General features: G+C 37.0%; 1 protein-coding gene across 12 annotated transcripts in view; it reads left to right on the forward strand.

The window, feature by feature from the left end:
• The window catches only part of KIAA0586, a 123,213-nt gene that overhangs the window by 64,584 nt on the left and 45,396 nt on the right, over positions 1 to 13,233 (forward strand). For all 12 annotated transcript variants that reach the window (XR_001446278.3, XR_003731596.2, XR_013396284.1 and 9 more), the window contains 3 exons: positions 1,219 to 1,295; positions 3,131 to 3,265; positions 9,816 to 9,993. Coding sequence is in view for 8 of the 12 variants with exons in the window: in XM_077941070.1 (XP_077797196.1) it covers positions 1,219 to 1,295; positions 3,131 to 3,265; positions 9,816 to 9,993 (390 nt within the window). In the remaining 4 variants the exon portion in view is untranslated. The remainder of the gene's footprint in view (positions 1 to 1,218; positions 1,296 to 3,130; positions 3,266 to 9,815; positions 9,994 to 13,233) is intronic.

Consider the following 13,233-nt stretch of genomic DNA (forward strand, 5'->3'; position numbering starts at 1 on the left):
TAATTTGTATTAATTGATTTCACTTGTTAGATTATGGTAATCCCCTAAGTAATACTTTCCTGTTTAAAGTGTTTTTACTTAACTTTCAAGATTTAACATGGTACGGTAGAAAGAATGGGGGGCTCAATGCAATTTAGTTAACTTTTCTGGGTCTTAACTTCAGAAAGTAAAATCTTCCTCATAATCCCACCCTCTAGAAATAATATCACTATTAATGGTTTTGGGTAGACCTTTCCAGTCTTTTTTTCTATGGATGTATGTTTACCTTTAAAAATAGGATCTTATTATGCATATTGTTTTGAAACCTGAATTTTTTTTTTTTTTTTTTTTTTTTTTGAGACAGGTTCTCACTCTGTCCTCCAAGCTAGAGTGCAGTGGCGTGATCATGGTTCACTGCAGCCTCAACTTCCTGGGCTCAAGCAATACTCCCACCTCAGCCTTCTGAGTAACTGGGACTACAGGCATGTGCCACCATGCCGGGCTAACTTTTATATTTTTTTGTAGAGATGAGATTTCGCCATTTTGCCCAGGTTGGTCTCAGATGTCTGAGCTCAAGTGATCCGCACGCCTTGGCCTCCCAAAGGGCTGAAATTGTAGGCCTGAAACACCACACACAGCCTGAAAGCTGAATTTTTTTTTACCTAATAATGTATTGTGGATATCTTTTAATATGACTCCATAGTTTTCTTATTTTTCTTTTATGGCTGTGTAGTCTATTTACTCCCTTAATAGAAGACATTTAGATTGTTTTCAATGCTTTCAGTCTATACACAACTCTCTAATTACCATCCTTTCATGTATATATATTTTTGGTGCACTTATCTAGTCTCTTCCTTAGAATACATGCCTTAAAGTGAAATTGCTTAGTCTACTTTATTGCTTTAAGTTCTAGAAAGGATTGTTAGCTCTTAATCTGTTTTAATTATATCAACAGTATATGAGAGTACCCGTTTCTCAATTTCATAACTACAATTGATATTTATAGTTTTTAATTTCTAACAAACTTGTAGGTTAAACAAAATTCTCATCTTTGTTATAAATTGTACTTTTAAAAAACTGGTAAGATTGAGTAGTTTGTGAATTACTTGTTTATAAACTTTGCCAATATTTCCATTGCAGTATAATTTTGAATCTAATATGCTATGGCTTTGTGGTCAGATTATTTACTAAATTTGTGTTTCTTTTTTTTTTTCTAAATTTTTATATTTTAATTTCTAGTTTTAGAAGATGTAGGACTGTACCTGACAAACCTTAATGATAGCTTATCCAGCACTCTGCATGATGCTGTTGAAATGGTAAGTAACGATCGACTCCAACACTGAATTCTGATAGGAAGAATATCTTTATGAATTGGTTGCCATTGATCAGGTTTTTTCTCAATTTTTTGAGTTATAGACACAAAATTTAGTAAAATAACCATGAAATAATTTAGGGCTTCTTGCACATTTCATTATATAATCTTATAATTGTGAGAATGAAAAAAAGTTATTATTCACCCTTGTGGCTCTAGGGAAAAAAAATACATTTAATGTAATTAGGTAATGAAATCTAGCTGATTGCAAATTGTTACCTCTGTATGTTGTCTTTACAATATTTAAGCAGGCTCTTACCTATTTCAACCAACTCTCTTATAATACATTTGTTATTTTTCCCTAACCATGATTATAATTCTTTGTGCAAATAAATGTTTAAATTTAATGGCTTAAAAAGAAAAATGAGGTCCAGGGATGCTAACCCTTTCTAGTTTTTATCTATCTCTGTAGAAGCAAAAGTTGGTATTTAAAAATATCACATTATATATAAATATATAGAAATGATAGTAAGAATTTTCTTTTGAAAAAATCATTAAGGAATAGAAATCTTTATATATTTTTAAACAACCTAAGCAAGGAAAGATAATTGTACTCAACTGTCATCTATATTTATTCACATCTTTTTAAAGCATTGTTGCTGTTTTTTAAAATTATTTCACATAGGCCTATGAAAATACTTCATTAATAAGTTTTTGATAAGATTTTAATGAAACAATTTTTAAACAGTAATTATTTATTGCAAGTAATTGGTTGAGTTAATTGTGAAGAGAGCACAGCAATCACTTTTATGAAATAATATGGGAAGAAGGCATAAATGAGATATCTTTATTTTCAGAGAAGCATAACTAACATTTGGCCTATTTAGTGTACCATGATAGCACTTTTCTCCTTTCTTTGAACTTTTTCAAGTGGCAAAGCATGTTTAAATTTATTTAAAGTAAATAGCTAAACCGAACCAAGACTAAATTATAACTTGTTTCTGTTTTTCTACATTTGAAACTAAATTCTAATTTTGCTATTTTTACTACGCCTAAATCTTATGCTACAAATTCATAATAAAGTCAAATACAAAAGTACAATCTGGAAAAACCCCAAATAACTCGAAGTCATGTACCAGTTGGCATTTATCTATACATAGCTAGGGGATAGGTACTTATAATTTAAAATCATGTTAATACCTGTATTTATAAGATAGTCTCCTTTGTTGGACTCTGAGGCCCACACTGTTCCTCATTGTTGAGACGAGCCTATTTTGAGGCACGAACAAGCCTATACAGAGTGCTCCAGTGAGGGTCTTCAATACCAGCGCCCTCACCAAGTAAGCCGGATGTCAGCCCAAAGGCAAAGGGACATTGAGGTCTATCGCTGCCATACCATACTTCTGCAGTTTTTCATTTTTGCTTGTGGTCCAGGTTGCAGCATTACAATGCTTTGCCCCCATTGCCACACTGTGGCATTGCTTTACTGCAGAAATACCAAGAGGAGGCTGTGACCCAAAAACAGTGCTATCGTAAAAAACATTTAAGATTCATAGTAGCTCAACTGCATGGGACAGACGGTTTGATTTTTATGTTTTTATAATCTCCAGTTTACGTGTTACCGAATTATACTGTGGTTTATATTTGAGGCAAAGGTAGAGGGCTTTTATTATAGACAAATGGAAATGAGAACTGGATGAAAATAAAGAGTTCATCTCCTTTCCAAAAATGCTAATACTGTCATTTCATGACTGCTAAGTTTTTATTAATCTTAAATTGAGAAAAATGCAATTGTTCGAAATAATTTATTTTTATTAATTGTCTTTACATTTCTTTTAGGAAGATGATCCTCCTAGTGAAGGGCAAGTGATTAGGATGCCCCATAAAAAATTTCATGCAGATGCAATTCTTTCTGTTCTTGCTAAACAAAACCAGGAGTCAGCAGTTTCACAGCAAGCAGTCTGTCATTCAGAGGTACTTTTTAACTTTAATGACTTTTTTTTTGGTTAGATATAAATACAGGAAAAAAATTAAAATATTCTTACTACTAGTTAAAGCATGCTAGTATTTTGTTTTTTCAAGGGTCAGTGTTATAGCAATTTTAACTTGGAGTCATAGAACTGTAGAGTTTTATAACTGAAAGGAATTTAGACCATCTGTTCCAACCACCTTATTCTACAGCTAAAAAAGCTAAAGCTTTGTGAGGATTATTCATTCATTACGCAATTATTTATTGAGTATCCGTTATATGCCAGACACAACCTGGGAAAAGATACAAAGATAAATAAGACATGACCCCTACCTTTAAGCAGCTTACAGTCATGAAGGAAGATAAGGGCTTACACAAGTAATTATTCAACAGTGCAATAACTGATCAAATAGCTGTATTTACAAGCTGTATTTACAAGCTATATGAACACACAGGAGAAAAGACTCTGCTTGAAGTTAGATGACACTTCATACACAATATTACATTGATGTCAGTCTTTAAAGATGGAGTAGGACTTTGCAGGCAGCAATGAAAGGGGGGAAGGGCATTTCAGAAGCAGAAATACCATTTGTTAAGGGATGAGAGCCAAGAAATATTAAAGCATATTTGGAAAGTATTGAAAATTTCTGTGTGGCTAGAACTTTAGATAAAGAATCAGATATGTGTGGAGAAGTAGATTGAACCAGATGATCATAAAGAACATTTTATTTAGGCCATGTTAAGGCTTGGGCACTGTGGAGCCCATGAAGGTTTTTGGGCAAAGGAGTTGCCTTAGGAAGGAGTATGAAGCCATAAACAAATGAGGGAGACGGGGGGGATCTGTCAGAACACCACTGTAGTAGACCCAGCAAGAGAGAATGATAATATGAACAAAGACAGTTACAGCAGAAATAGAGAGGAGAGAGATTTAAATTTAAGGGCATAGGATTGACAGTAATTGGTCATTGGTTGAGAAAGGTAAAGAAGCTTTTTTTTTAAGGATAATCTTGAAGTTCCTACCTTGGGAGCCTGGGTAGGTGATTGTAGAGTTGTTGGCTTAGAAGTGCAGAGAGAAGAGTGCCAGATTTTATGGGGAAAGTAATGAGTTTGATATACACATCAAATTTAAGGTGCTTAAGGAAATTCCAGGTAGAAATATACAACATTGTCATTCAGACTGGTTAATGATGGAGCTGGGACTAGGATTCTTGATCTATAGTGCTGTTTCTATCATATCTGGTTGTCTTTGCATGAACAAATGTTAACTGGCTTTAGATGAGCTGGAGATCTAAAGACTATATAGGGCCCAAGGAGATGGTTGGTTTTATTTCCTATTTTTATTCTTTTTTTTTTTTTTTTTTTTGAGACGGAGTCTCCCGCTGTGGCCCAGGCTGGAGTGCAGTGGCCGGATCTCGGCTCACTGCAAGCTCCGCCTCCCGGGTTCACGCCATTCTCCTACCTCAGCCTCCTGAGTAGCTGGGACTACAGGCGCCTGCCACCTCGCCCGGCTAGTTTTTTGTATTTTTTAGTAGAGACGGGGTTTCACCGTGTTAACCAGGATGGTCTCGATCTCCCAACCTCGTGATCCGCCCGTCTCGGCCTCCCAAAGTGCTGGGATTACAGGCTTGAGCCACCGCGCCCGGCCCCTATTTTTATTCTTAAAACTTTAAATGATTAGGAAAGATAGGAGAAGATATAAAATTTAGTAATGGGAAAAAATGAAAGCTTAACATATTCCTTAACATATTCCTTCTAAATTTAAAATAATTAAATTTTCTGTAACTTTAGTTAGCAGCAGACCAAAAATTGATTTCACCGGAAAAATATTAGTTGTGATGTCTGTGTTGCTAAATTCAAAAACGTACTCTCATAGCTGCAGAAACTAAGGTGCTTAGTATCGAAACCAGTAAGTTGAGAGAGAGAAAGAAGGGACGGGAGAGAGAGAAAGTGCATGTACAGAGAGAGAAAGTGCATGTACGCGGGAAAAGGAGAGAGAAAGAGGGAGAGGGAAGGAGGGAGTGAGAATGAGACAAGCAAATGGTACAAAAAGAGATGGCAAATAGCAGAAGTATCTGCATAATTTATAAATTCCACTGACTAATCCCAGTTTTCTTTTTGAAAATCACTAATATCTGTATTTATTTGTTCAATTTTATCAGACCTTTTTATCTTTTAGATGCTGGGAAATTTATCTTCATTATTTCTTTCTCCCTTTCATTTCCACCCCCCGCCTCCCAAACTCTTATTTCTAGATATTGACACTTCTATTTCTATTTTTATACCTTAAATTTTCTATCTCTTTCTTTTCTTCTCCGTTCTGGGAGAGCTCCCCAATCTGATCTGCTAACTATTAATTTGTTCTCTACCATACTGTTTATCCCATTTATTGTATTTTTCGTACTTGACATTCTTGTTTTCTTTTTTTTTGCTTTGCATTTTAATGTATTTTCTTATCACCTACTCTGTGTCTGTCTGTCTGATTAATATCATTCACTTTGTTGTCTGTTTTTTTTTCTTTTTTAAACTTATTGACTTCTCAGGTATCTGGTTCTTTTGACCTGTGAGTTCATATTTCACTGATGGGATCAACTATTCTGTCTGAGAATTTGGGTAAGGATAAAACCAGTCCATGGTCTGTTTCAGAGAGTTGAAGAAGAGGGGAGGAGAGAGCCCTAGGGAGGAGAGCCTCAGGTAGCACAGAGCCACCCTTGGTCACTGTCCCTGCTGGTTGCTGTTACTCCACTATATAGCTCTTCTGGTGATTATTGTCTTTAAGCCCTTAGGAAGAAGTTGCTTTGAGAGGGTTTATAATCCGCTAGTCCTGGGGTTTGGAGGGGAAGAAGGTGAAGGAATGAATGCCCACGGATGGGCTTCTGGACAGATTTCATCTATAGTTGTCACCATAGCTAGGCCTTCATGTTCCCTGATATTACTCTGGGGCGCCAGCATTTGCAGCTGGGGTTGTTGACAAGAAGACTTTTATGGTTGCGGGGCAAGCAGTGATCTCAAATTAATGGAGGAAGAAACAAGCAGTTTTCTCCAGTCATTCCTGTCACGAAGCTCCTCCACACAGCCTCTTCCCTAGGATGCAGCCCCTTTCTTTCCACACATACCAGTTTAAGTTAACTGTCTGTCTTTCCAGCGGGTTTTCACAACTTTTACTTTAGTTCTCAGAATCTATGGGTTCTTTTTCACCTCTGTAGTTACTCTAGTGTTGATTTTGAGAGCTGTCAGCCTGTTATTGTGCTGTCCTGGCTAGACCAGCAATGCGGAAGTTAGAATTCTATTTTCTCCAGATCTTTTTCTAAGCATTAACCATTTGTATATGTATAAAAATATATTTGTGTATATGTATATGTGTGTGTGTATATATATGTATGAATTTTTTTGAGACAGAGTTTCAGTCTGTTGTTCATGCTGGAGTGCAGTGGCTCAGTCAGCTCACTGCAGCCTCAAACTTTTGGACTCAAGCAATCCTCCCACCTCAGCCCCCAGAATAGCTGGCACTATAGGCATGCACCATGCCTAGCTAATTTTTTATTTTTTGTAGAGATGGGGTGTCACTCTGTTGCCTAGGCTGATCTCCAACTTCTGACCTCAAGTGATCCTCCTACCTTAGCTTTCCAAAGTCCTGGGATTATAGGCGTGAGCCACCATTTCTGGCTTAGTATATAATTTTGAGGTGTGCGTATATTTTGTTGTGCAATTTTAAATTTTAAAAAGCTAGTTGCAAAGGCTTTTTAAAATTTAACATAAATCCTGAAGATCTGTATTCTTTTTACCTACCATGTAGTATACCATAGTTTAATTATTCTCCTATTGAAGGATTTTTAGATTGGTTCCAGTTATTCCCTAATCAAACTATACTAGGTATAAAATCCTTTTTTTGTACTCATGAGAAATTATTTTTCTAGATTTAGATACTAAGGCATGGAATTGCTGGCTCAAAGATATAAGCATTCATAATTTAAGTAGGCACTGAAAAATTGCCCTAATGTATGAGATCCCTTTCCCATGTCACACATAATGCTTTTAATCTTAAATTTTTGCCAGTCGGATTAACAGTGACATTTTGCATATTTTCCTGTCTAAAGGACTATTACATTTGTTTGTAATAAGAACTAGTAGTAGTGATACATTGTAAGTTAAAATATTGTTTTGCTAAGAAAATAATGGCTTTTCTTTGTGCTTGAAACTTCTTGCTCAGAGGGGCATTAGGTCAGTGAGAGCTGGCTGATGGCAAACTGTAATTTGTACATATATGTAGATGGGCTAGGTATATTACTCTGTATTATAGGCAGCCTGACTTAAATTGACATGAGTTTAAGCACTGAGTATAATCCAAAACTCAGAGATACTTGTGAGTATGAGGGCATTTTGTAAATAGGCAAGATAAATCTTCAGTAGGGTCATAGAGTATTCTTAAGGTGTTAAATAGTTCAGCAGTTACAAGTATCCTAGAAAACAGATTCACAACAGAGAAGTTACTGTAGATTGTCAGAGTAGTATATGCATTGTGAAATATTTCTCAATTTCTGGAGAAAATATAATTGCCATCATTCTAAACACTGCCCAAGAGTCTCCAAGGGATTTCATATTAATTATGAAACAGTATTTTTTAATTTAAAGGATGTTGAGGCAATCAGTATTCCTAAAGAAGAGTCAGGCTAAGAGAATAAGGAGAGAGAGAGATGTACATAGGAGAATGAAGACAAATTAAAGAGAGTCTTGAATGTTGAGCTAAGAAGTTTAGCTTTTATTTTATAGTCAATGGAATCATCAAAGATGTTTCAGCAGTGATTTCTTCATATATTCTAGTAAAATAAAAACACTTGTTGGTTGAAATTAAACCCCTTTTAAATGAGAAACATGGGAGCTTTCAGATATTGGAATTTTTCTTCAGTTCTTAATTAGTAAATTCATTAATTAGAGTATCTCAAGTCATAAAATGTACTAGTGATTAGGATATATAATTTTTTAATACAGAAAGAAAATAGGAGTCTTATATTTTTTCAGTTATTCATTTATTTCATAGATTTCATTTAAAACAATTTTGTTTTGTTTTGTTTTGTTTTGTTTTTGAGACAGAGTTTCACTCTTGTTGCCCAGGCTGGAGTGCAATGGCGGGATCTCGGCTCACTGCAACCTCCGCCTCCTGGGTTCAAGCGATTCTCAGCCTCTCGAGTAGCTGGGATTACAGGCATGCACTACCACGCCTGCTAATTTTGTATTTTTGGTAGAGATGGGTTTTTGCCATATTGGTCAGGCTTGTCTGGAACTCCTGACCTCAGGTGATCCGCTCGCCTTGGCCTCCCAAAGTGCTAAGATTACAGGCGTGACCCACCATGCCCGGCCAACAATTCTGTGCTTTTTGTATTTTTTATTTTTCCAAGGGAAAAGAGCATTATTAAATATGACTAAAGTAGTCTTCTATAATATCTATACTTTTTTTTTTTTTTGAGACAGAGCGTCACTCTGTCGCCCAGGCTGGAGTGCAGTGGCTTGATCTTGGCTCACTGCAGCCTCTGCCTCCCAAGTTCAAGCGATTTTCCTACCTCAGCCTCCCGGGTAGCTGGAACTACAGGTACCTGCCACCACGCTCGGCTAATTTTTTTTTTTTTTTTTTTTTTTTTTTTAGTAGAGGCAGGTTTTCACCATATTGGCCAGGCTGGTCTCAAACTCCTGACCTTGTGATCTGCCCACCTCGGCCTCCCAAAGTGCTGGGTGGTGTGATCCAGGCCTCTATACTTTTATAAAAATCTTATTATTGATATATGGGGTAACCTTTATGCTGTTTAAAGTATATTATTCTCATCAGTTGTTTAATTGTAAAGTTTCCACTAACAAACTTTAGGCAATTTTTATTCATTTGAAGAATGAGAGAAATTTTGTTATTCCCATTTTAAGCTGTATGAACAATGTGTAATGCATACCAGCATTTAGTGGTTTTGATTTTTTGTCTTTTTTGACACGGTCTCACTCTGTCACCCAGGCTGGAGTACAGTGGTGCAATCTCACTCACTGCAGCCTCTGCCTCCTGGGTTCAAGCTAGCCTCCTGCCTCAGCCCCCCAAGTAGCTGGGACTACAGGTGTGTGCTATGATGCCCAGCTAATTTTTGTATTTTTTGTCGAGATGGGGTTTTGCCACGTTGCCTAGGCTGGTCTTGAACTCCTGAGCTCAAGTGATCCACCCACCTCGGCCTCCCAAAGTGTTAGGATTATAGGCATGAGCCACCGTGCTGGCCCCACTGAGTATTTTAAATTGTAATATAATTTTTATTTTATGTTTTATTGGTATTTAATTGGCGCTTGAAAAATAGTGGTTAATTTCATAAAATATATGAAATTATTATGTTGAAAACAAAGCCTATCACTAGGCTTATTAGACTAACTTCTTGAACTTTTCTTGCATGTAACGTATATGTGGCATAGAAGACAGTTTGTAAAATACCTTCCAGGGAGTCAAAGGGTATTGTTCATGATATTTGGCAAACATTTCCTGTGTTGACTTGATTTTAATATAATGGTTTTAACAATTGTTTCTACTTTTTAAAGGACTTGGAAAACAGTGTGGGTGAACTTAGTGAAGGACAAAGACCCCAGCTAACAGCGGCAGCGGAAAACATCTTAATGGGACATTCTCTCTGTATGCAGCCACCTGTCACTAATGTACAGCCTTTGGATCAACAGTGTGATCCTAAACCATTATCTCGGCAGTTTGACGCAGTTTCAGGTATACACCAAAATATTTTTTCTTGATGTGTCATAGTAGTATCCCTAATCTAAGTTGAGAAAAGTATACCTATTTTCAGATGGGGGCTTGCAAAATTTCTTTATTAAAAGGGATTTTAATAATTGAAAAGTTTGGTGATAACTTTTTTAATAGTATATATAGCAGTGTTTCCCCAAATGTGATTCATATATCAATGTTGGTACTTGAACCAATGGGTGGTATGTGAATTAATTTTGGTAATACACATACATACACTTAAAACTTTTTAACTGTGATACTTTTATTTCATTTTATTTGCTTATTTGTTTATGTATTTATTTATTTAGAGACAGAGTCTCACTCTGTCACCCAGGCTGGAGTGCAGTGGCGCAATCTCGGCTCACTGCAAGCTCCACTTCCCGAATTCACGCCATTCTCCTGCCTAAACCTCCCGAGTAGCTGGGACTACAGGCACCCGCCACCACACTTGGCTAATTTTTTGTATTTTTAGTACAGACGGGGTTTCACCGTATTAGCCAGGATGGTCTCTATCTCCTGACCTCGTGATCCGCCCGTCTCGGCCTCCCAACGTGCTGGGATTACAGGTGTGAGCCATCACACCTGGCCTATTTTATTTTATTTTATTTATTTATTTATTTATTTATTTATTTATTTATTTATTTTGGAGATGGAGTCTTGCTCTGTCGCCCAGGCTGGAATGCAATGGCGTAATCTCAGCTCACTGCAACCCCTGCCTCCCGGGTTCAGGCTATTCTCCTGCCTCAGCCTCCCGAGTAGCTGGGATTACAGGCGTGTGCCACCATGCCCAGCTAATTTTTGTATTTTCATAGAGACAGGGTTTCACCCTGTTGGCCAGGCTGGTCTCAAACTCCTGACCTCAGGTATTTTGCCCGCCTCAGCCTCCCAAAGTGCTGAGATTACAGGCGTGAGCCACCGTGCCCAGCCGATGCATTTATTTTAATATGTACTAGAAAAATGTAACGAGTCCATGAAAACTGACATAACAGATCTTTAGGACAAGGTTAAATTAGATAATACTGTAGACATTTATTCCTTATACTATATGGATTTCAGTAGCACTTAGTGCATTCAGGACTATTTTAGAATTTAAATAAACTTTCTGTTGTGACACGTTAGAAATAAGGATAGAATAGAGAATACCAATCGCTAGCATGTATAGTTGACTCTCATCTATGGACCATTGTTATATTCTGTGGTTACCACAAACATATTAACAAATATTGAACCATTGCTCCTAGGATAAATACAGGATTAGGTTTCTGTGAGCCTCTGGTCATAACATTTTTATCAATTGATCAATATATAACCTGGTTTTATTTATGTTTCTGTTTAAAGAAATCTTATTTAATATATATTTTGGATTCATTAATATTGAACTCACAGCCATTGAACTATCCAGCAGTGTAACTTGTGCCTGAAGGAGGCCTATGTAACACATATATTTTCTCCATAAGACATAGCAGAAGAGCCTTTTTGTGCTTAGAAACACTAGACAGGCCGGGTGCGGTGGCTCACGCCTGTAATCCAGCACTTTGGGAGGCCAGGGTGGGCGGATCACCTGAGGTCAGGAGTTTAAGACCAGCCTGGCCAACATGGTGAAACCTCATCTCTACTGAAAATGCAAAAATTAGCCAGGCATAGTGGCAGGCGCCTGTAATCTCAGCTACTTGGGAAGCTGAGGCAGGAGAATTGCTTGAACTCGGGAGGTGCAGAGGGCAGAGGTTGCCGTGAGCCGAAATCGCGCCACTGCACTCCAGCCTGGGCAACAAGAGTGAGTCTTTGTCTCAAAAAAAAAAAAAAAAAAGAAAAAGAAAGAAAGAAACACTAGACAGTACCTCAGCGCTAAGGGGCCATTTTAAACAGTGAAATCACCAAAAAACAAACGAACAAAAAAACAAACAAAAACGTGAAATGTGAAAAACACAGCTTTACATATACTGTGAAAAGGTCACTTGTTTACAGTATGAAAGCTGAAATAAGGTGGAATGTATCCTTGTTCAGCATCAACTGGAAAAATGCATATAAGGCAATTTAAGTTTTTCACCACTCGTACGTGTCCACAAATGACCACAAAGGTGCTGCAAGTATTGATTTGGGGATTATAAATACATTTTAGCAAGTAGATAAATTTGCGAATATGTAATTTACAAATAAATGAGGATCTGCTATATTCTTATTATTGATTTTTAAATGCCCATTGCTTCTTTCTCTTAAGTGAAAAGAAACTTCTGGAGGCATGCAGATTTGCCAGAAATCAGAAAAGGAAAAGCCTGAAGTTAGAGTATTTAGTTTCATATTGAGTGAATACCTTGTATCGTTCAGAATTGGGAGAAGTTCGAGACTGAATTTCCCATGTGAATAAATGTAAAGATTGGCCTCATTTCTCATTTTGTACACATAAGGAGAGTATTAAATGTTTTACATTCTTTAAAATTTATAGGATTCAAATAGCATGAAATGTGACTTACATTTATGTCCAGCTAAATGTGCAGAATGCAATTAAACAGAGTTAACACTAGGTGGCTCTCGCAGATCACTTGAACTGCTAGGTACTTAAGAGCTACTAGGTACCTGAGAGCAACTAGGCACTTAGTTGAAATGTTACGGAATAAACTCCCTGAGGAGATAGCCTCTCTGGTCCTTTCTTAAATTTCTGGTAACCCTAGCAGATTACCTATAGGACAGTGAATTTTTAATGTTAGATACATTGTAGGTATTTGTTTGATTGGAAAAAATAAGTAACATGGTATAACATAAGACTGAGCACATATGTAAGGCAGTATAGCAAAATAGCTAAGAGTTAGGCTTTGAGAGTTTCCAAAATGGGTTTGAATTCCAGCTCTGTATATCTTTGGTCAAGTAACTTAATGTTCCTGAACCCAAATTTCTTCATGTGTCAAGTGGGGATAATATTGCTATGTACAAAATTACCCCACATTTAACAGCTGAAGGCAACAAATATTTATTATCTCACAGAACTCTGAAAGTCACAAATCCGGTAGTGGCTTACCTGGGTGGTTGTCAGGATCTCTCCTGACGTGGCAGTCAAGATGATGGCTTGGACTGAGGTCATCTGAAGGCTTGACTAGTGTTGAAGGATCCACTTTCCAAGCTCACTCATGTGCCCTTAGCAAGAGGCTTCACTTCCTCACCATGTTAAACACTCCATAGGGCCATGAGTGATGTGGTAGCAGGCATCTCCCAAGAGAAAGTAAGCAA

This window comes from Macaca mulatta, chromosome 7 (assembly GCF_049350105.2).
Source record: "Macaca mulatta isolate MMU2019108-1 chromosome 7, T2T-MMU8v2.0, whole genome shotgun sequence".
NCBI lineage: Eukaryota > Metazoa > Chordata > Mammalia > Primates > Cercopithecidae > Macaca > Macaca mulatta.